This window comes from Chiloscyllium plagiosum, chromosome 13 (genome assembly GCF_004010195.1).
Source record: "Chiloscyllium plagiosum isolate BGI_BamShark_2017 chromosome 13, ASM401019v2, whole genome shotgun sequence".
NCBI lineage: Eukaryota > Metazoa > Chordata > Chondrichthyes > Orectolobiformes > Hemiscylliidae > Chiloscyllium > Chiloscyllium plagiosum.
The window spans coordinates 78989783-79009980 of record NC_057722.1 but is presented as its reverse complement, the minus strand read 5'-3'; the positions used below and the strand labels follow the sequence as shown (position 1 = coordinate 79009980).

The 20198-nt window shown below is 44.5% G+C and overlaps 1 protein-coding gene across 1 annotated transcript in view; it reads left to right on the top strand.

Moving 5' to 3' along the window:
* Positions 1–20198, top strand: part of dner (delta/notch-like EGF repeat containing) — a 184929-nt gene that overhangs the window by 78168 nt on the left and 86563 nt on the right. The window contains exon 6 of the mRNA XM_043701666.1: positions 19087–19240. Coding sequence (XP_043557601.1) covers positions 19087–19240 — 154 coding nt within the window. The remainder of the gene's footprint in view (positions 1–19086; positions 19241–20198) is intronic.

Below are 20198 nucleotides of genomic sequence, written 5' to 3'. Positions count from 1 at the left end.
GACTTCTGACATCATCAAATAGACAGAGAGAGAGCGATGTGTGAATTGATGTCGTTTGCGCCATCCTTTTGCCAGTGAACGTTTGTTGCTGTGTCAATCTATTACTGTAGCAGCCAAAATTTAAAATACTCTGCTAATTACTATTCAGAACTCCTGAGCGACAGAATGTTCTAGAAGCTAAGAGAAACATGCTGCACTCAGTTTGATGTGTGGGTGCTACTATTTATAACATATTGCTTAGAGAGCCAGGTTTTTACAGCAGATCGCTGAGACAAACAGAATACAGTTTAGGAGAAGTTATAACTCAGACTTTTTGACTCAGCGGTTTTGGTCTCAGAGTTGGTGCTGCGGGATGTAGAGCAAGTGAAGTTCAGGTGTTTGGTGAAACGGTGGGCTCCTCAGGGAGTGTTCAGGCAAGTGAGAACTGTCCCACTATCACAACGGGTGGGTTACTGCTGCAGGGGAGTGCTGTGGTAGCTGCTGTGTTTCTTGCACCGATGAGATCTCAGGGAAAAAGAAACAATGGCAGATCCACCGAGCGATGTCCTGATGCCTTTCTGATGATAATGCCTCACATTCCCCTCTCCTGCCGCATACAATCTGCACAGGGCTCCATCTGGGATTAATCTGCTTGACAATATTTCGCTGCAAAGTTACGACGTTCACCTCGAATCTGAGGTTTTGTGTCTCACACAGTGTTAGTGTTCTGCAATGAGTCTTTATCTCTCCTTTACAATAACGGCGTTAATACAGGGAGGTGCTGGCGTGCCTTGGTATTATCACTCGAGTGTTAATGCAAAGACCCAGCTAATGCTCAGCCTTGAATCCTGCCTTGGCATTTGGTGGAATTTGAAGTCAAGATTTTTTTAAAAATCCAGAATTAAGCATTTAATGATGGCCATGAATTGATTGCCAGGGACAAAACCCACTAATGTGATGTAGGGTGGCTCAGTGGTCAGCACTGCTACCTCACAGCGCAGGGACCCAGGTTTGATCCCAGCCTCCGGTGACTGTCTGTGTGGAGTTTGCATGTTCTCCCCGTGTCTGTGTGGGTTTCCTCAGGTGCTCCAGTTTCCTCCCACACTCCAAAAATGTGCAGGTCAGGTGAATTGGCCATGGGATATTGCCCATAGTGTGCAGGATTAAAGGGTAGGCGGCTGGATCTGGTAGGGATGCTCAGTGAGGCCTTAATGAGCTGCAGTGCCTGCTCCCACACTGTAGGGATTCGAACCATTGTGTTCTTTCGGGAAAGAGATTGCCATCCTTACCAGATCAGGCCTACATCTGACTGCAGGCCCATGACAACAGGGTTGACTCTTAACTGCCCTTTGGGCAATTAGCGATAGGCAATAAATGCTGGTCTGGGCTGCCAGACCCACATGCAAAAGAAAACATCTTCGCTAGTCATTTTATATTGATAGGCAATATTGATCAACAGTCCCTTCATCATGTATAGCTGTCTAAAGTTGAAAGACCTGTTCCCGTACCTTGAGAATGTAACTTTTAAATGTTTTGCGATTTACATATGAAAGAACTGAAACCAACATGTTCATTCTAAAAGATGAGAGACCTTAACAAACAATCCAGGTCTTTCACAATATATAATTTCAGTTACATCACACTGTAAACTTTTGCTATAAATTCTATGAATTACGATCTTATACTCCACAACTACCTGATGAAGGAGCGTCGCTCTGAAAGCTAGTGTTTCCAATTAAACCTGTTGGACTATAACCTGGTGTCGTGTTAATTTTAACTTTGTATACCTCAGTCCAACACTGGCATCTCCAAATCTGTAACCTTAAAGCTTTTTGAGGGAGTCAAATTCTCCAGAGATGTATTGGAACCTGCTTTAACCTGTAACCACATCCCATTTTATTGTCTATTGAAGGGTACCTTCTCAGTCACTCCTTCCCTTACACCACTGACTGTGTTTCAGGGCCAGTGAGCAACACAGATCTTACAAAAAGGTTTAGGGTGAGAGGGGAAAGATATAAAAGAGACCTAGAGGGCAACTTTTTCACACAGAGGGTGGTACGTGTATGGACTGAGCTGCCAGAGGAAGTGGTGGAGGCTGGTACAATTGCAACATTTAAAAGGCATCTGGATGGGTATATGAATAGGAAGGGTTTGGCGGGATATGGGCTGGGTGCTGGCAGGTGGGACTAGATTGGGTTGGGATATCTGGTCGGCATGGACAGGTTGGACTGAAGGGTCTGTTTCCATGCTGCACATCTCTAAGACTGAAGGGTCTGTGTCCATGCTGTCCATCTCTAAGACTGAAGGGTCTGTGTTCATGCTGTCCATCTCTAAGACTGAAGGGTCTGTGTCCATGCTGTCCATCTCTATGACTGAAGGATCTGTGTCCATGCTGTCCATCTCTGTGACCGAAGGGTCTGTGTCCATGCTGTCCATCTCTGTGACCGAAGGGTCTGTGTCCATGCTGTACATCTCTAAGACTGAAGGGTCTGTGTTCATGCTGTACATCTCTATGACTGAAGGGTCTGTGTCCATGCTATACATCTCTATGACTGAAGGATCTGTTTCCATGCTGTCCATCTCTGTGACTCTATGACTGGCCTTTTCTGGGTCCTGTTCCAATTTGGGATCCTAATGTGAGACTCACAGTGAGTATGTAGGACTGTAGGCTTTAGGGGAATAATCTTTGCCATTCTTTTATTCCCCATTGCTAGTTACTCCTATTCTTTCTGTAACTCGTTAACCTTCAAGACAAAGGATTTCCCGCCATACATCCTGCAATGATTAACTCTCTTTATAAGTGTCCGAACCAAAATGAGTTTTCACAAGTGAATTCTCAACAGAACCTAAGCTGCAATAAATTGAAAGGCTCTGTTGAGCTGGTGTTGAAAAGAAAAATGGAATTTGGATAATGTGGATGATACTTTAGAGTTGAGGTTTGAGGTTTAAGGCTGGTTCTAACAGAAGCAATGGTATATTATTACTGCTGTGTGTCTGGTTTTGCAAAGAAACACTATCAACGGTGACTGAAAACTCCTTTCAGATAATCCATCCTGCTCATTCTAGGCTAAAACTTCCTTGTAATCTTTTCAACACAGGAGAATTCCAGCTGAGAGGATTTTCGATAATGTGGAAAGATCTATTACTTTTTGTATTTAATCTATGCAACCTTCAATGCTGCATTGGTCTGAACTTTTAAAGTCTGTACATCACCAGTATTGATTCCATCAGCTGTAAAAATGGTGAAATAACATTTTGATTCAGCACTTACCATTACAGACTGGAAAATAATTAGCACTGAGTGAACCTGCTTTATTTCAGCCTGCAGTTAGATTACTTACAGTGTGGAAACAGGCACTTCAGCCCAACAAGTCCACACCAACCCGCAACCCACCCATACCCCTACACCTAACACTACGGGCAATTTAGCATGGCCAATTCATCTAACCTGCACATCTTTGGACTGTGGGAGGAAACTGGAGCACCCCCACGCAGACATGAGGAGAATGTGCAAACTCCCCACAGAGAGTCACCTGAGGCAGGAATTGAACCCGGGTCTCTGGCGCTGTGAGGCAGCAGTGCTAACCACTGTGCCACCCCTTCAGGATTATTTTATACTTTCATGAGATATGGACGTCACTAGTTAGATAAGCATTTATTGCCCATCCCTAATTGCCCAGAGGCCACATTGCTGTAGGTCTGGTGTCACTTGTAGGAGAAAGTGAGGACTGCAGATGCTGGAGATCAAAGTCAAAAAAATGTGGCGCTGGAAAAGCACAGCATCCAAGGAGCAGGAGAGTCGACGTCTCGGGCATTAGCCCTTCATTCTGCCACAGCAGGACTGAAATCTCCAGGAATTGATGCATCGCCAAGGCATTTATCATGGAAGCATTGAAAACAAATTGTGTTTCTTTTTATTTAATTCAAACACTTCTGAAAATGTAGGCGTTGGGAGTTGACCAGTGTTTGCTACCGTATCAGTTTAGGAAGATGATGTGTGATGAGGATGGATCTGTTGATGTCCGGGAAAGTGGGCTGTTGTGTGAGGATACTTTAGACTGAAAACACCAAATACTGGAGATCACAGCGGGTCAGACAGTATTCATGGAGAGAGAGAGAGAGAGAGAGAGAGAGCAAGCTAATGTTTTGAGTCCAGATAACTCTTCATCAGAGCTGATGTGAAGTGTGGAGGGACAGCATTTATGCTATAGTCGGGGGTGGAGATTTACAGGAAGCATGGAAACAATATCTGTTTTAAAAAGCCCCAAAGCCAACCATTCAAAACACTTTACATTTTCTTGCTGAATTTCAGCAGAGCTCCTGAGTTGCTCTCAAGTTGTTATTAATCAGTTTAGTGCCCACAGATCTCACAAAAGACCTATTGACGAGCTTTTTACAGCTAATGTTCAAGGTACTCAATCCTCATCCTTCTCCTTACAGTGTCTAGTATCGCTAAAGTAAAATGTTAATCACTAAATAAACAAGGAAGAAATTCACCTCCAGACTCCCATTTATCTATAGTAAATGCTAACTAATCCTTTATCCAATTTAAGAAAATAAATTTTCATTGAAAGCAAATTTACAATTTGACTCATCGCTTAAATGAGATAGTTTGGAGAGCAAACTTTAGGAATTAAGCTGCAGTCCCTTGTCGTAAATACAGAGGAGACAGGAGTGTCAACATCAGCTGATTTTTTTGATCAATAGATTTAATGCTGATCATTCCTTTTGCTGATGTTTAATCCATGTGTCAGTGGCATAGTGCGGAATAGACAGACTAATTTAGAAAGACCCAGTGGAGGAAGTGAAAAGATATGGTCTGGCCTTGGGGAGGGATCAAGTCAAATTGACAGAATAACTTACACAAACTTTATTTTTTGCAAAGATGTTTCTCCAAAGTTTAATCTTCCCGCAAACCAGACCGGTGACAGTACACTCAGGAAAGGACATGATTGAATAGCAGCTGCCTGTAAAATAGGGGCTTAAAATAACTAATTTATTATAGCCTAGCTGCACCTGTCCCCACCTTCCTTGAAATCCAGGAGCATCCTCATGGGCCCCAGCTATGCCTGCCTCTTTGTCAGCTACATGGAACAGTCCATCTTCCGCAGTTACACCTGCACCACTCCCCACCTGTTCCTCCGCTACATCGATGACTGCATCGGCGCCACCTCGTGCTCCCACGAGGAGGTTGAACAGTTCATCAACTTCACCAACACCTTCCACCCTGACCTCAAGTTCACCTGGACAATCTCAGACCCCTCCCTCCTCTTCCTGGACCTCGCCATCTACATTTCTGGCAACCAATTCAACATCAACACAAATATCTACTTCAAATCCACCAACTCCTACAGCTACCTGGACAACACCTCCTCCCACCCTCCCTCCTGTAAAAATGCTATCCCTTATTCCCAATTCCTCTGCCTCTGTCACATCTGATCCCAGGAGAAGCAATTCCACCACAGAATATCCCAGATGGCCTTCTTTTTCAAAGACCACAATTTCCCCTCCCACGTGGTCAACGATGCCCTCCAGCATATCTCCTCCATTTCCCACACCTCCACCCTTGAACCCCACCCCTCCAACCGCAACAAGGTCCCTCACCTCCATCCAAGGCTCCAAAGAAGCCTTCCATATCCATCAAAGTTTCACCTGCACATCCACCCATGTCATTTACTGTACCTGTTGCTCCCGATGTGGTCTCCTCTACATTGGGGACACAGGACGTTTACTCACAGAGTAATGGCTGAACATTTCAACTCTCCCTCCCACTCTGCCAAGGGCATGCAGGTCCTGGGCCTCCTCCATCGCCATTCCCTTACCACATGATGCCTGGAGGAAGAACGCCTCATCCTCTGCCTTGGGACCCTCCAACCCCAGGGCACCAATATGAATTTCACCAGTTTCCTCATTTTCTTCCCCCCACCTTACCCCAGTTCCAACCTTCCAACTAAGCACCGCCCTCATGACCCGTCAATCTTCCCCACCACCTATTCACTCCACCCTCCTTTCCAACCTATCACCATCAACCCCACCTCCATCCACCTATTGTACTCCCAGCTACCTTCCCCCAGCCCCACCCCCCTTCCCATTTATCTTTTGGACCGCTTGACTCACAGCCTCATTCCTGATGAAGGGCTTTTGCTCGAAACCTCGATTCTCCTGCTCCTCGGATGCTGCCTGACCTGCTGTGCTTTTCCAGCCCCACTCTCTTCTTCCCTGAAATCCAATTTTTGTGCAATTTCAAATTATTGGGATAAACATTTCACTGCAGACTATGTCAGTTCTCAAAGGATATATCTGTGTCCCATTCTGATCTACCAATTCAATCTGGCTAATGTTCTTCAATGAGATTAATAAGGAAACAAACACATCCCCCAGAAATATCTGTCTTTGAAAAACTGACTAAATCTGCATTGCACCATTTAAACTGGTGTTCTGTAAATAAAGGTTTCTCTGTTTTCCATGATTATTTAGTTCTTGAGTATCTGTCTTTTCTTTTCTGTGGATTTTTTGTGCTATTTTGTTTTCTCCTTGTTAGGGTAAGGGATTTTCTTTGAGTCTAGAAATTGACTAACCTTCACCTCCCCAGCCCCAACTCTGAGACAAAGGACAGAAACCCCACCAAGGCATATTGTGTTTGACACTGTGACCAACTCCCTCAGTCATGGATCCCACCCACTCGAACAAACTCACCGCCTTGCCTTGCCAACGCTGGAGGTCAGCCTAGAAATGACTATTCTCAAACAGAACTGTCGGAGGTAGGAGCAGGACGAGGCCATTCAGCCCTTTGAGACTGCTCCACCATTCCATATGATCCTGACTGATCATCCAACTCCTGTTCCCGCTTTCTCCCCTGTCGACCTGAGAACTATGTCTAACCCCTTCTTGAAAACATTCAATGTTTTGGCTTTAACGGCTTTCTGTGGCAGGGAATTCTCTTCAGCTGCGTCTGAAATGGTTGGCTTTTAGACTGTGACCCCTGGCTCTGTAGTGCCTTTGTGTGCTATTTCTTTGTTGATTTGATTGTAACAGGCGGTCTCCTGGTTAAAATTCACAAATTCATAGATAGAGTCGACAGGCAGAGACTATTTCCCCAGGGCAGAAATGACTAACATGAGGGGGTCATAGTTTTAAGCTGGTTGGAGGAAAGTATAGAGGGGATGTCAGAGGCGGGTTCTTTACACAGAGAGTTGTGAGAGCATGGAATGCGTTGCCAGCAGCAGTTGTGGAGGTGAGGTCATTGGGGACATTTAAGAGTCTACTGGACATGCATATGGTCACAGAAATTTGAGGGTGCATACATGAGGATCAGTGGTCGGCACAACATCGTGGGCTGAAGGGCCTGTTCTGTGCTGTACTGTTCTATGTTCTATGTTCTATACTGGCTGTATAAATTGATTGCCATATTCATTTGCATGTCAGAGTCAATCTCAAATGGATGTGAAATCCCAGGGAAGTTGCAGTGATTTGAAAAGTGCTACCTAACAATCTGTCTTCGCATTGCAATACCGGCCAACATCGTGAGCAATTCCGTGACCACCAAAAAGGGGCAATTCTTTTCCTGCAAAACCCCTTTCGAGTGGGATCACTGGTGCACATAGTGAATTTTCTTATTTCTCACACCACTGCTAATCTTCTCTTTGAGTAATAAGAGATGTGATTATTGCCACATTGTCTGTGTTTCAGGCTGTGTCTTCGCTGGGCACGGACCTGTCTGCTAAGCCAGAGGAAGTGCTACATGACTCCAAGTGTCCTTTAGCAGACCGTAGCACCAACAGCCCCCACTCCCACACCCCTACCCCACCTCTGGAAGACTAGGCGAAAGTGAGGACTGCAGGTGCTGGAGATCAGAATCAAGGTTAGGGTGGTGCTGGAAAAGCACAGCAGGTCAGGCAGCATCAACGTTTCGGGCAAAAGCCTTTCATCAGAAACCATCAGGATGCTGTCTGACCTGCTGTTCTTTTCCAGTATCACTCTAATCTTGACACCCACCTCTGGGAGAGTTTCCTTTTGGCTTTTATACAGTTCAGGGTTTTTGGGGCCATGTGTTGTTTAACACATTCTTTACCTCATTCAGGTTATATCACTGTTGATGCTCCGGGCTGCTTTTATACTTTCTGGAACAGACTTGGAGAAGTTTCGGCTTTGAATCTTGAGTGAGTCAAACTCACCCTTTCACTTATTCAAGGTGAAGCTTGAAATTGATCGAGGTCAGTAGATTCTGTCAGAGACTATAGAGGCAGCTGGTCCTCATCAATAGATGTTTTTACAGAATCAGTTACAATACAGATAGCACTCAGCACACAAGCAATCTCTATTGGACGTCATGAACCATTGAAAACCATAATTACTGTGTAAAAGTGAAGAAGGTAATCTCTGTTAACGGTGCATTATACCAACAATTCCCTTGAGTTTGATTCAGTCAGTCTCACATGTTTTCCAGGACATGTGCCCACCTCCTCAATTATACACCCTCTGCTGAAAGGCAGAAATGTGTGGCTTCTTTCTGATAATAGGAACCTTGAGTTTCCATTAGCTGTTTCTTCAGAGGTTGTTTTGAATGGTAAAGTAGCTATAGTCCTACTTTAGGACTATAGGTCTGCTCCCTCGTTAGAGAGAGCGAGAGACGAATGGCGATGGTTTTAACCTGAAGGTCACCACACCTCAGCTAAAGGGACACATAGAGAAGGAGAGTCTTTTATGATCACCTCAGATGGTGTGGGGATTGAGCCCTGCTATTGTTGTCACCCTATATTGCAAACCAGTTGGCGCTCAGTGGCTGGTGGTGTGCCTCAGGGATCAGTGTTGGGACCCCAATTGTTTACAACTACAAAAATGTAAAGATGATCTGTAACCTGTTGGAGTTGTAAAGACAGCGAGAGTAATTGAAAATTTGATTGGGGGGGATGTACTCAACAGCTAAAATGACACATTGAGAGCTCCTCATTTCCAAGTCGCACTGCTTTGCAACAGGAATGATGGAGGGGGCAGTGGTGATGCTGTTCTTCAGAACGGGAGGCCTCCAGTGAATGGGCTTGTGACTTTTCACAGCTAATGCAGCATGAACACCAACACCGGGTAGTGTGAAAACTAACCTGAGGGAACTGTGAGTTCACAACTTGTGGCATTTCCATTTCACATTCACCTCTAGATCCAATCTTTTAACTTTTCATTTTCAAAACCTTATTATCATTTAATTACCTTTTTGATTCTGGCTTTCTGTTCTTTCAATAACCTTTTAGCTTCTGTTTGATTTGATGAAATGGTCCAATGGTAGGGTGGGGGATAGTGGCAGTGATTTGAGCCAATTCCAGACAGTCAGCTTTCCCATGTTTCCCAGGACACAGGTGGGTCAGCACAGGTGGGTCGGGGTTAACCTGAAATGGTCGTAGTTCCTCACAGCGTGAGCTAAAGCAGCAATGTTTCCAGATTGGGGAAGGTCATCCTCCAATGAGGAATAAAAACAGAAGTTGCTGGAAAAGCTCAGCAGCATCTGTGAAGAGAAATCTGAGTTAATGTTTCGGGTCCGGTGACCCTTCCTTTTCCAGTGACTTCTGTTTTTGTTCCTGATTTACAGAATCTGCAGTTGTTTTGGTTTCTACGATCCAATGAGGGATGGTTGGGTGGACAGCAGCAGCTACAGACTGATAGCTTAGAAGGAGCAGTAGTCTTCAATTCAGATAAAGAGACCTTCTCTCCAACTGTTTAGATTATTATTCAAAAACGCCCTTAGCGGCCAGACTAGGTTGGAAGGGGCACCTCTTCCTGTTCCAGCTGTGGCCAAGCAAGTAGGTTGGGCCTCAAAGCCTACCTGGAGTATAATCCCACTGGTCTACCATCGACAGGCAGCCTCCAAGATGGCCGCTGTACTCCCTGAGGACTCTGGGAAGCTGGAATACTCCAGCCTGCCTCTGACAATGGATCTTTATAGGCATTACGCCTCACACTCAGGTAGCCGTGTTAACTCTGGGAAAATAATACAAGGGCAGGGAAGAAATATAGAAAATAGGAGTAGGATTCGGCCATGCAGCCCTTCAAGCCTGCACTGTCATTCATAGAAACGTAGAAAACGGGGGCAGGATAGAAGTACAAAAGAAATAGGAACAGAAGTGGGCCATTCGGCCCCTCGAGCCTGCTCCACCAATCAATAGGATTGTGGCTGATCCGACATTCCTCGCGTCCACCTTCCTGCCCTTTCCATGTAACCCATGATTCCCTGACTGATCAAAAATCTCTCTCAGCCTTAAATATCCACATGGATTCCACTCCACACCTCTCTCTGTGGCAAGGAGTTCCAAAGACCCACAACCCTCTGAGAGAAGAAACTCCTCATCTCAGTCCCAGATGCTGATGTCATATCCTTGGACAGTGACCCATGGTTCTAGAGACCCCGGCCATCTGAAGCATCCTTCCTGCCTTTACCCTGCCGAGTCCTGTTTGAATGTTATAGGTTTCTATGAGATACCTCCTCATTCTTCTAAAGCCCAGTGAATACAATCCTAATTGTCTCACTCCCTCCTCATACGTCAACCCTGCCACCCCAGGGTTCAGGCTTGTACACCCCCCTCCATCACCAGAACATCCTTCCTCAGATAAGGAGACCAGAACCACACACAATACTCCAGGTGTGATCTCACCAAGGCCCTGTTTAATTCCAGCAAAACATCCCTGCTCCAGGACTCAATCCTGTCATTATGAAGGCCAGCTTAACTTCCTCACTGCCTGCTGCCCCTGCATGGTTACTTTCAGTACAAGAACACCAGGTCTTGTAGCACCTCCCTCTTTGCCAATCAGTCGCCATGGAAGCTGTCAAGAGTGTGGCGCTGGAAAAGCACAACAGGTCAGGCAGCATCTGAGGAGCAGGAAATTCGATGTTTCGGGCAAAAGCCTTTCATTGGGAACGAAGTTGATGAAGGGCTTTTGCCCAAATGGTATCAGTTGGCTGGCATTGCCACCAGAACTGTGACAATTTACACTGTCCACCTCAGGTAAAAACAATGACTGCGGATGCTGGAAACCAGATTCTGGATTAGAGTGGTGCTGGAAAAGCACAGCAGTTCAGGCAGCATCCGAAGGGCAGGAAAATTGACGTTACAGGCAAAAGCCCTTTGCCCGAAACGTCGATTTTCCTGCTCCTCAGATGCTGCCTGAACTGCTGTTATTTTCCAGCACTGTCCCTCTCAGCACTCCCCCCTCATCTTAGAGGCAAAAATCTGGGTCTGTCACCAGAGGGTGTCCTACCATCTATTATGAGTCTGTAAATCTCGGCACTGGGGAGCTGGGCACTGAATGGATACCAGGCCAGATGTGTGGCCTAGTACTAAAGGAAGGCAGTGACAGAATGCAGAAGTTGCTGCCACTTGATCAGATCACTTTTCATCAGGAGGTGGAGAAGTCAATGTTTCTGGTGTAACCCTCCTTCAGTCCCTACCTCCTGACACTGCCTGGCCTGTTGTGTTCTTCCAGCCTCCGGCTTGTCTATTTAGTAGTCGAACATCTGCAGTTTGTCTCTTCTCGCGATCCCTGTCAAACGGAGGACCTTAACCTGACGTGGATTGTTTCCTGAGGTGCACAGTGAGAGTCTGAGGCTGTGTCATCTCCCATAGCCTAGAGCCTCCAGCATGCGGAGGTCACCTATCAGTGCAGGAGCTGCAGCAGGACAGCCAGCAAGGATACTTGCAGCTTCCAAAACTTTTTTCTAAAAATCATTTTATTCTCCTTTCTTAAATAATTCTGTTCGCAGCAGCATGTCTCTCTTGGAAAACACTAATTAACATTTGCACAGGCTCTGCACTTTGTAATGACACAGTAAGAGTTTTTAATAAGGACCGTCACTTTGCCTGGGGGGAGGGGGGGTGGTGGAAAAGACGGATGTTGACCTTTTAAGGTGGTTGATTTATTCTCAATCCTGTCAGTCAAACTGTTTCTGGAGCGGGAGCTTTATCTCTTCATTTGACACAGGAGAACTGTGTGACATGTGTCAGGGGAATCATTGGTAAAGTCCTCCAGACAACTTCAGCCTTGTCAGTGAGAAGATTAATGACTTCCTTTTCAAGATATGCAAGCCCACACCATTCACACAAATCTGCCGGTCTCTATCCTCACTAATGTCTGTCATTAACTACAGATAAGAACTCACTGTATACTCTCTACCTATCCATAGTGACAGCATGATTAATTCTGCTGTTTTTTCAAGAGATTCATCTCCTGATCTACGAAAGGGATTATGAAACATCCTCACTCACACCTCACTCATTTTCTTACAGGTAGCTGAAAGAGTAATTGACAGGTTTCTGGTTTGACCTGGTGATAGCAGGAGGGATTGGAGGGTTTGAGCTATGGGGAGAGGCTGAATAGGATGGGGCTGTTTTCCCTGGAGCATCGGAGGCTGAGGGGTGACCTTATAGAGGTTTACAAAATTATGAGGGGCATGGATTAGGTGAATAGGCAAGGTCTTTATCCTTGAGTGGGTCAGTTCAAAACTATAGGGCATAGGTTTAGGGTGAGAGGGGAAAGATTTAAAAGGGATCTGAGGGGCAACGTTTTCACGCAGAGGGTGGTACGTGTATGGAATGAGCTGCCAGAGGAAGTGGTGGAGGCTGGTACAATTACAGCATTTGGGTGGGTACATGAGTAGGAAAGGATTAGAGGAATATGGAACAAATGCAGGCAAATGGGACTAGCTTAGTTTGGGAAACCTGGTCAGCATGGATGAGTTGAGCCGAAGGGTCTGTTTCCATGCTGTGTGGCTCTATGACTCTAAAGTGAGAATATCAAATTTGAGTGGTTTGTACACGTTACAAAGCTCAGTCCTGGAATCTCACAGCCTTGTCGTGGCTCCCCCGATGTGTTTCATCATTTACTGGAACATGCCTGGAGAATAAAGTGCTGCTGTTTGCTGTTTTCAGTGATTTTAGTTTGTCCTTGGTGAAAGCACAGGCACTGCTGAACACATTCTCTCCTGGATGTGGACAGTATGGGGGCATATGTCTATCGGTTCACATCCATCTGTCTTCAGCAACAAGGGGATAAAGAAACTGATAAAGAAGGGGAAGATAGAACACATCACAAAACTAACAAGAAACCAAAAACACACAATAAAAGCTTCTCGGTATGTAAATTAGCAAAGATAAATATAGATCCAATTCAGACAGAGACGGGCAACTTTATAATGGGAAACGAGGAAATGGCAGAAAAACTGGAACATTTTGATAAAGTAAAGACCTGCAAATGCTGGAATCTGAAAATATTGGAGAAACTCAGCAGATCTGGCAGCGTCTGTGGAGAGAGAAGCAGAGTTAACGTTTCAGGTCCAGTGAAGAATTTCTCAGAGTTAACGTTGTAAAGAAGGATCACTGGACTCGAAATATAAACTCTGCTTTCTTCCCATAAAATGATTTGAGTTTGTCTTCAAGGAGGAAAATAGAAACAAAAACCTGCCCAAAGTACTAAAGAACCAAGGAACTGGTGAGATTAAGGAACTGAATGATATCAGTATTTAGTAAAATTGTAATACTGTGGAAATTAATTAACCTGAAAGTTTGTAACCCTTTGACCCTGCAGATCCAATTTATATTGCTGAAAGAATTAACTGTGGAGATTGTGGATGTATTGGTGGTTGTATTCCAACATTCTATACACTCTGGAATAATTCCTATCGGTTGGAAAGTAGCAAATAGAGCTCCCCAAATTAAGAAAGGAGGAAGAGTGAAGCTGGGGAACTGCAGATTTGTTAGCCAGATGTCAATCGTTCAGAAATCTGTTATAAATAGACTCTAAAAATGATGGTAAGGCTGGGCCAAGTCAACATGAATTTAGGAGAGTGGAAAATCGTGTGTGACAATCTTGTTAGAGTTTTTTGAGGATGTTTCTAGCAAAGTAAGTACTTGGATAATTGGATTTATCAAAGGCTTTTGAAAACAAATTGCCAAATGTAAACTAAATTAGGCAAATGAGATGAGGTATAATGTATCGCATGGATTTAGAAGTGCTGAACTGGTGGAATACAGAGGAGGGATAAATGGGTTATTCTCAAATTGGCAGGTTGCTGTAGTACAATAATCAGTGCTTGGGCCCCAGGTTTCTACAACCTGTATCGATGATTTGGATCTGGTACTAAATGTATCATTACATTTAGTAATGATTTTTACTAAGCATAATGATTAAATGTTACTAAATGTAATGATACAATCCCTACAGTGTGGAAGCAAGCCACTCAGCCCATTAAGTCCACTTTGACTCTCTGAAGCGCATCCCCCACAGACCCACCCACCGCACCCTCTCTCTGTAACCCTGCGTTTCCCATGGCTACTCCACCTAACCTACACATCACTAATATGTTTTTTTCGGTGGGAATGTGAGAAAGGTGCAATGATGCATCATTTTACTGACTGAACGGGTGGGCAAGAACTCGGCAGAAAATGAAATAACTCCACAAAGGCTGGTATCCCATCACCAAGTCTCTCCTTATTTCTACAGGAACAGTCCTTGACTTTAGTAATGCCTCAGTCAGAGTCAGCTACCAGAGCGTCAACATTTCTGACACTCCCCTTTTTTTGTTTTCCTGTTTATAATATTTTATTAAACAAATTACAAAACACAGTTACAAAAAACAGTTAACATTTACAGCTGTATACAACAGCAATTTTACAAGGGAGAGGAGCAGCAAAGCCAGGCCCCAAACCCTACCGTTCAACCGGTTTACAGGGAGGTGAGGACAAACCTCAAATCCCAACACTCCCCTTTTTTTTCCTGTTTATTTTTTTTTCTTTTTTTTTAACCCCCACACTACCACCTAACTGCGGTAGTGCTTATTTTTCCCCAGCACCCATGGTGTGTGTGTGCAGATGTGAGACACAGTGAGAGACAAAAGGTGCACCACCACCAGGAAGATAGGAAAACACCCGAGTGGCCAGTGACAAGCACTGCCCTTCACATCAAAGGGCAATGTCTCAGTGATCAAACAGTGAAGGGGAGGGGCACACCCTTTTTTATCTGTCAACCAGGGCTCCCTGACTGGACAAATCAAGTAACTCTTATTCTATGAGGTCCAGCTGCTTGACCTCATTACAGTCCCTACTGAAAACAATGTGGAAAAATGTGAAGTTATCCACTTTGCTGGGAAAAACAGAAATGTGGAATGTGGTGAGAGATTGCAAACAACTGATGCCCAAATATACTTGAATGTGCATGATTAGAGTGGTGCTGGAAATGCACAGCAGGCCAGGCAGCATCCAAGGAGCAGGAACATCGACGTTTTGGTCAGGAGTCTGCAAGTTCATGAGCCACGGCTAACATGTTGGTGTCGCAAACAATTAGGAAGGTAAAAGGTGTCATATCCTTATGAGGATGTCTTGATGCAATTGTACAATACTTTGGTGTGATGTGACCTGGACTACTGTATAGTGTTGGTGCTATATACCAAAGGAAGAGGTGCAACAGTGGTTCATCACGCTAATTCCTGGGATGGTGGGATTTCCGTTTGCGGAGAGATGGAAGAGAATGAGCCTACAATCTCTAGAGTTTTGAAGAATGAGAGGTAATCTTGTTGAAAATTGCCAAACTCTTCCAGAGCTCCACAAGGTAGATGCAGGAAGAATGTTTCCCATGGCTACAGGGAGCTCTAGAGACAGACATTCCCTTTGCTTGTAGATGGTGAGAAAGTGAGTTGACTCTGGAGAGATACTCACTTTCTTCTCAAAAAACCCAATGAACTGTGGAAACTGGAAATCAGAAACAAAAACCAAAGTTGCTAGAAAAACTCAACAGATCTGGCAGCATCTGTGGAGAGAAAACAGGCATCATTTAACTTATAATTCCAGATTCAATTCAAATTTTTAAAAAAATTCATTCTTGGATGAAAATGTCACTCACCAGTCCAGCATTTATTACCCAGAGGGCAGTTAAGTGTCAACTGTGGGTCTGGAGTCACATGTCAGCCAGACCAATCAACAATGGATTCATGGTCATCATTAGAGCCTTAATTCCAGATTTGTTTGAATAGCTGTGGCAGGATTTGAACCCAGATCCCCACAACATTATTTGGTTTCCTGGATTAATAGCCCAGTGATAACACCACTAGGCTGTCACCTCCCTCACAAATCCACCCTCTTCCATGTTCCTGGAACATTACCTGGGTAATTGGATAGCTAATCCAGCTACATTACACCAAAGCGGTACATATGCACTCCCCTTCTCCTCCCCATTGTCTTGGACAGTGACAAGGGAGTATTCTACATTTGAATGGAAAGATACCATGGTCTGTGGGTGGGGGGAGGGTAGGCCAGGGTGTCACTGAAGGAATGGTCCCTGTGAAATGCTGAGAGTTGAGGGAGGGAAGGACGTGTTTGGTTTTGTCTTCCTGCTGGAGGTGGTGGACATGCCAGGTGATGGTGATGTGATGGAAAGAAAGGAGAACTGTACTGTTGTTGTGGGGAGGAGGGGGAAGGGGCGAGACCAAAGTGTAGGAGATAGGGCGGATATTGTTGTGGATCTTGTCAACCAGGGATGGGGGGTGGAGCCCCCGTTGATAAGAAAAAGAGGATATGTTGAAAACAGTCCCTGCATTGGCTATTCTCTATTTGAGTCTCTTGTACCTTATGAAAAGAACACTCTCTCAGTGCTACAGAGGAAGCAATCATTTTCAAACTGACATTATTCTGAATGTTCTCAGATCGATCCCTGTAGACAGCCACCATTTAATTCTCCGGTATCTGTGTGGTAAAAGAAGTGCTTGTGTGATCCGAATGGTGCCTGATGAAAAGACAAGTATCAGCATTCGCTGAAATCTCTGAATGCTTCCCTCATAAATTCCTTAGTTCAGTATTGACTTTTTTTTTAAAGCGAGAGAAAATCGTGTTTGTTCACGTAGGAACTGCACTAGGCCGTTCAGCCTTTGGACTGTTGGACACGCACTTCCAACGCCAGTGCATACAAGGCTATTGACCAAGTAATGGGAAATGGGATTAGAATCATTAGGCAGCTGTTTTTGACAGGAGCAGAGTTGATGGGCCGAAGGGCCCCTCTCTATGCTGTAGATCTCAATGACTCTTTGAACCGATCCAAGCAGGTCTTTCTGTCCATCCAGCTCTCTCGGCTCCACATCCTTTTGTACGGTTTTGGTTCTACACTTCTACCTGTGTTTGAAAAAGTGATTAATAATTTTTGCATTGATTAGCCTTTTGGAGGCTTTGTCCCTTTGTCTAGGATAACCCCCACCAGCAGCAAATCTGTCCAACCACTGCATCGATTTCTTACAAAACACTAAAAAAAATGTCAATTAAGCCATTCCTCAGCTTTAATGTGGTTTGGATGCTGGATGTCTGAATTTAAACCTGATTTGTCACCACCTGCAGAGAGGAACCCAGTTACCGTGTCAGGTTTGTGACCTGTCATGATGAAAATGCACCAACGTGAAATGTCAAGCTGACCTCCCTCCCCATCGATATGAGATTTTCTGATGAACTGAGCACTTGAAGGGACCTGAGTTTGCTGAATCTGAGAATACTTCAATGTGATTGGCTGTTTGCCCTTGTTGTTGACAACACTGTTGCTGGATGCCTGGAGATCCCCCTGACTTGGAGCCAGATTCAAACTGACACTGGGAAATGGGAACTGTGTATCCTGGAAATGGCTGGACCATTTGTGGATCGCTTTCTTGGAGGTTAACAGTGACCACTTCAGCTTCATTTGATTTGACTTGATTTGATTTGGCTTATTGTGGTCAAATGTACCTAAGTACAGTGAGAAGTTTTGTATTGCAAACAGTCCAGGCAAATCATAGCAAACACAGACTTAAGGTCACAGGATGCTTAGACCAATCGAGACATTCAGTGTTACAGCTGCACAGGAAGTGCGCAAAGGAAGATCACCATTAGTGAGTTTTAAGAAGATTTGTAGCTCAGGTTGAGGTTCTGGATATAGGTTTCCAGGTCTGTATAGAGTTTTTAAAGTTCATTAGCTTACTGTTTTAGTAGGTTGGTGGGCTACCATGATGCCAAGAGGTCTGAGTAGTTCTAGGACAAGTCAAAGAGAGACACGCACAAGAATCCCTAGAAGCATGGCATTCCAATTAGACCTCTATCAACAAACACATTGACTTGGATCCCATTTACCACCCCCTGAGAAAAAGTGCAGAAATGATGTCACTACAGGAAATTATGTCACCACATGAAATGGCATCACCAACCCAAGGAAACCTAAACACATAAATAGAAAGTGGGCCATATCACCAGTGCTTCATCCGGAAGCTCACTGATGATGTTACTTAACATAGTGACGTAACGTCTGAAAACAAACCTTCCAGCTCAGCGAGCAAACCTACATCCAGGAGATTATTTGAAGTTAGAGAGGTCCATTCAGAAATCTAATTACAGCAGGGGAGAAGCTATTCTCAAACCTGTTGGTGCATGTGTTTAAGCTCTTGTATCTTCTGCCTGATGAAAGAGGTTGGAAGAGATTATAGCCACAGTGGGAGAGGTCTTTGATGATGTTGGCTTTCAGCCACAATGAGAAGGATAGATGGAATCAATGAATGTCTGGGCTGTGTTCACAATTCTCTGCAGTTTCTTACAGTCCTGGGCGGAGCATCAAACTATAATGCATCTGGATAGAATGCTTTCTGTGGTGCACCTGTAAAAGTTGGTGAGGGTCCTTCTGGACATGCTGAATTTCCTTAGCCACCTGGTTCAACTTGCAGCAGAAAACCGTACCATGTTTTCCAAGGTGCAGTGCTCAGGACCGTACACCATGCCCGAAAAATGATCCAACCAGGTCTTTGTATAACTCCAACAGACTGTCCTCCCCTTTATACACTGACTGACTCATTACAAAAGCTAACGATTGTCAGCTACTCATTTTGGTTATTTTTGTACTTGACTGCTGCCTTTTAATTTAAGGTGTTGCATTTAATTGGTGTTTTAAATACACTCATTGAGTATATTTAAGACTGAGGTAGAGAGATTCTTGATTATCAAGGGGATCAAGGGTTACAGGAGAAGGCAGGAGAATGGAGTCAAGAAACTCATCAGCCATGTTTGAATGGCAGAGCAGACTCGATGGGCTGAATGGCCTAATTTCTTATCCAATGTTTTATGGTCTTCACAGGCTGCCTTCTACTGTGACTGTGAGGAAGGACACATTGGTCTTTTCTGTGAAGAATTTGATGGCTGCAGCAGTCTCCAGTGTCAGAACAACGCGACGTGTCTGGATGTTAAACAGGGGAATACTGAGAGGAACTTCACCTGTGTCTGTTCACCAGGTATGTTCAATACATTCGCTTGTACATTCATTGTCAAGGTGATAAATCACAGGGATTCATTTTAATCTGATCTGCTCAAGGTTTCACAGTCTAATGTCTGATTTCACCAACAGCTGTAACATATATAAGCCCATGTTTAATATGGAAAACCACCCTGAGGACTTTGAAAATGAGGAGGGAATAATAGATGTTGAATAAGAATTGACAGGGGGTTAGGAGAGAGAACTGAAGAGATAGTCAACCCCAAGGGATCATGAGGAGCAATGGAATGAGATTTTCATTCATTCATGAGATGGGGGTGTCACTGGCTGGGCCAGCATTTATTGCCCATCCCTAATTGCCCAGAGGGCAGTTAATAGCCAACCCCATTGCTGTGGGTCTGGAGTCACATGTAGGCCAGACCAGGGAAGGATGGCAGATTCCCTACCTAAAGGACATCAGTGAACCAGATGGATTTTTTTCTGACAATTGATAATGGATTCATGGTCATCATAAGACTCTTAATTTCACGTTCCTGACTGAGTTCAAATTTATCACTCAGCCATGATGGGATTCAAACCTGGGTCCCCAGAACATTTCTGGATTAATAGCCAAGCAATAACACCATTTGGGAAGTGAATGTCAGAATGCTGGGTTGAAGACTGCGGCGCGGTGAATGGAGCAGAGGAAGTGGAGAGAAAATAGAGCGCTGTCAGAGTGGGAGAGGGAGAGAACTGGGAGATCGAGGAGACTACACAAAACCATCATCGAAACCAACGAGGATGATACTTAAAACAAGGAACAATTTTGAGTCAATGACCCTCGTTTTCATTCCTCTTTCTGTGTCTGTTGGAGATGAGTAGGTTTTAAAAATAGCAGGTGGGGCCCAATTCTAGATTGCTCACCCCCATTCACTTGTCCACCAATTGTAACTGGTGTGGGATAAAGTTATGGGATACCAGCTCACACACAGCACACC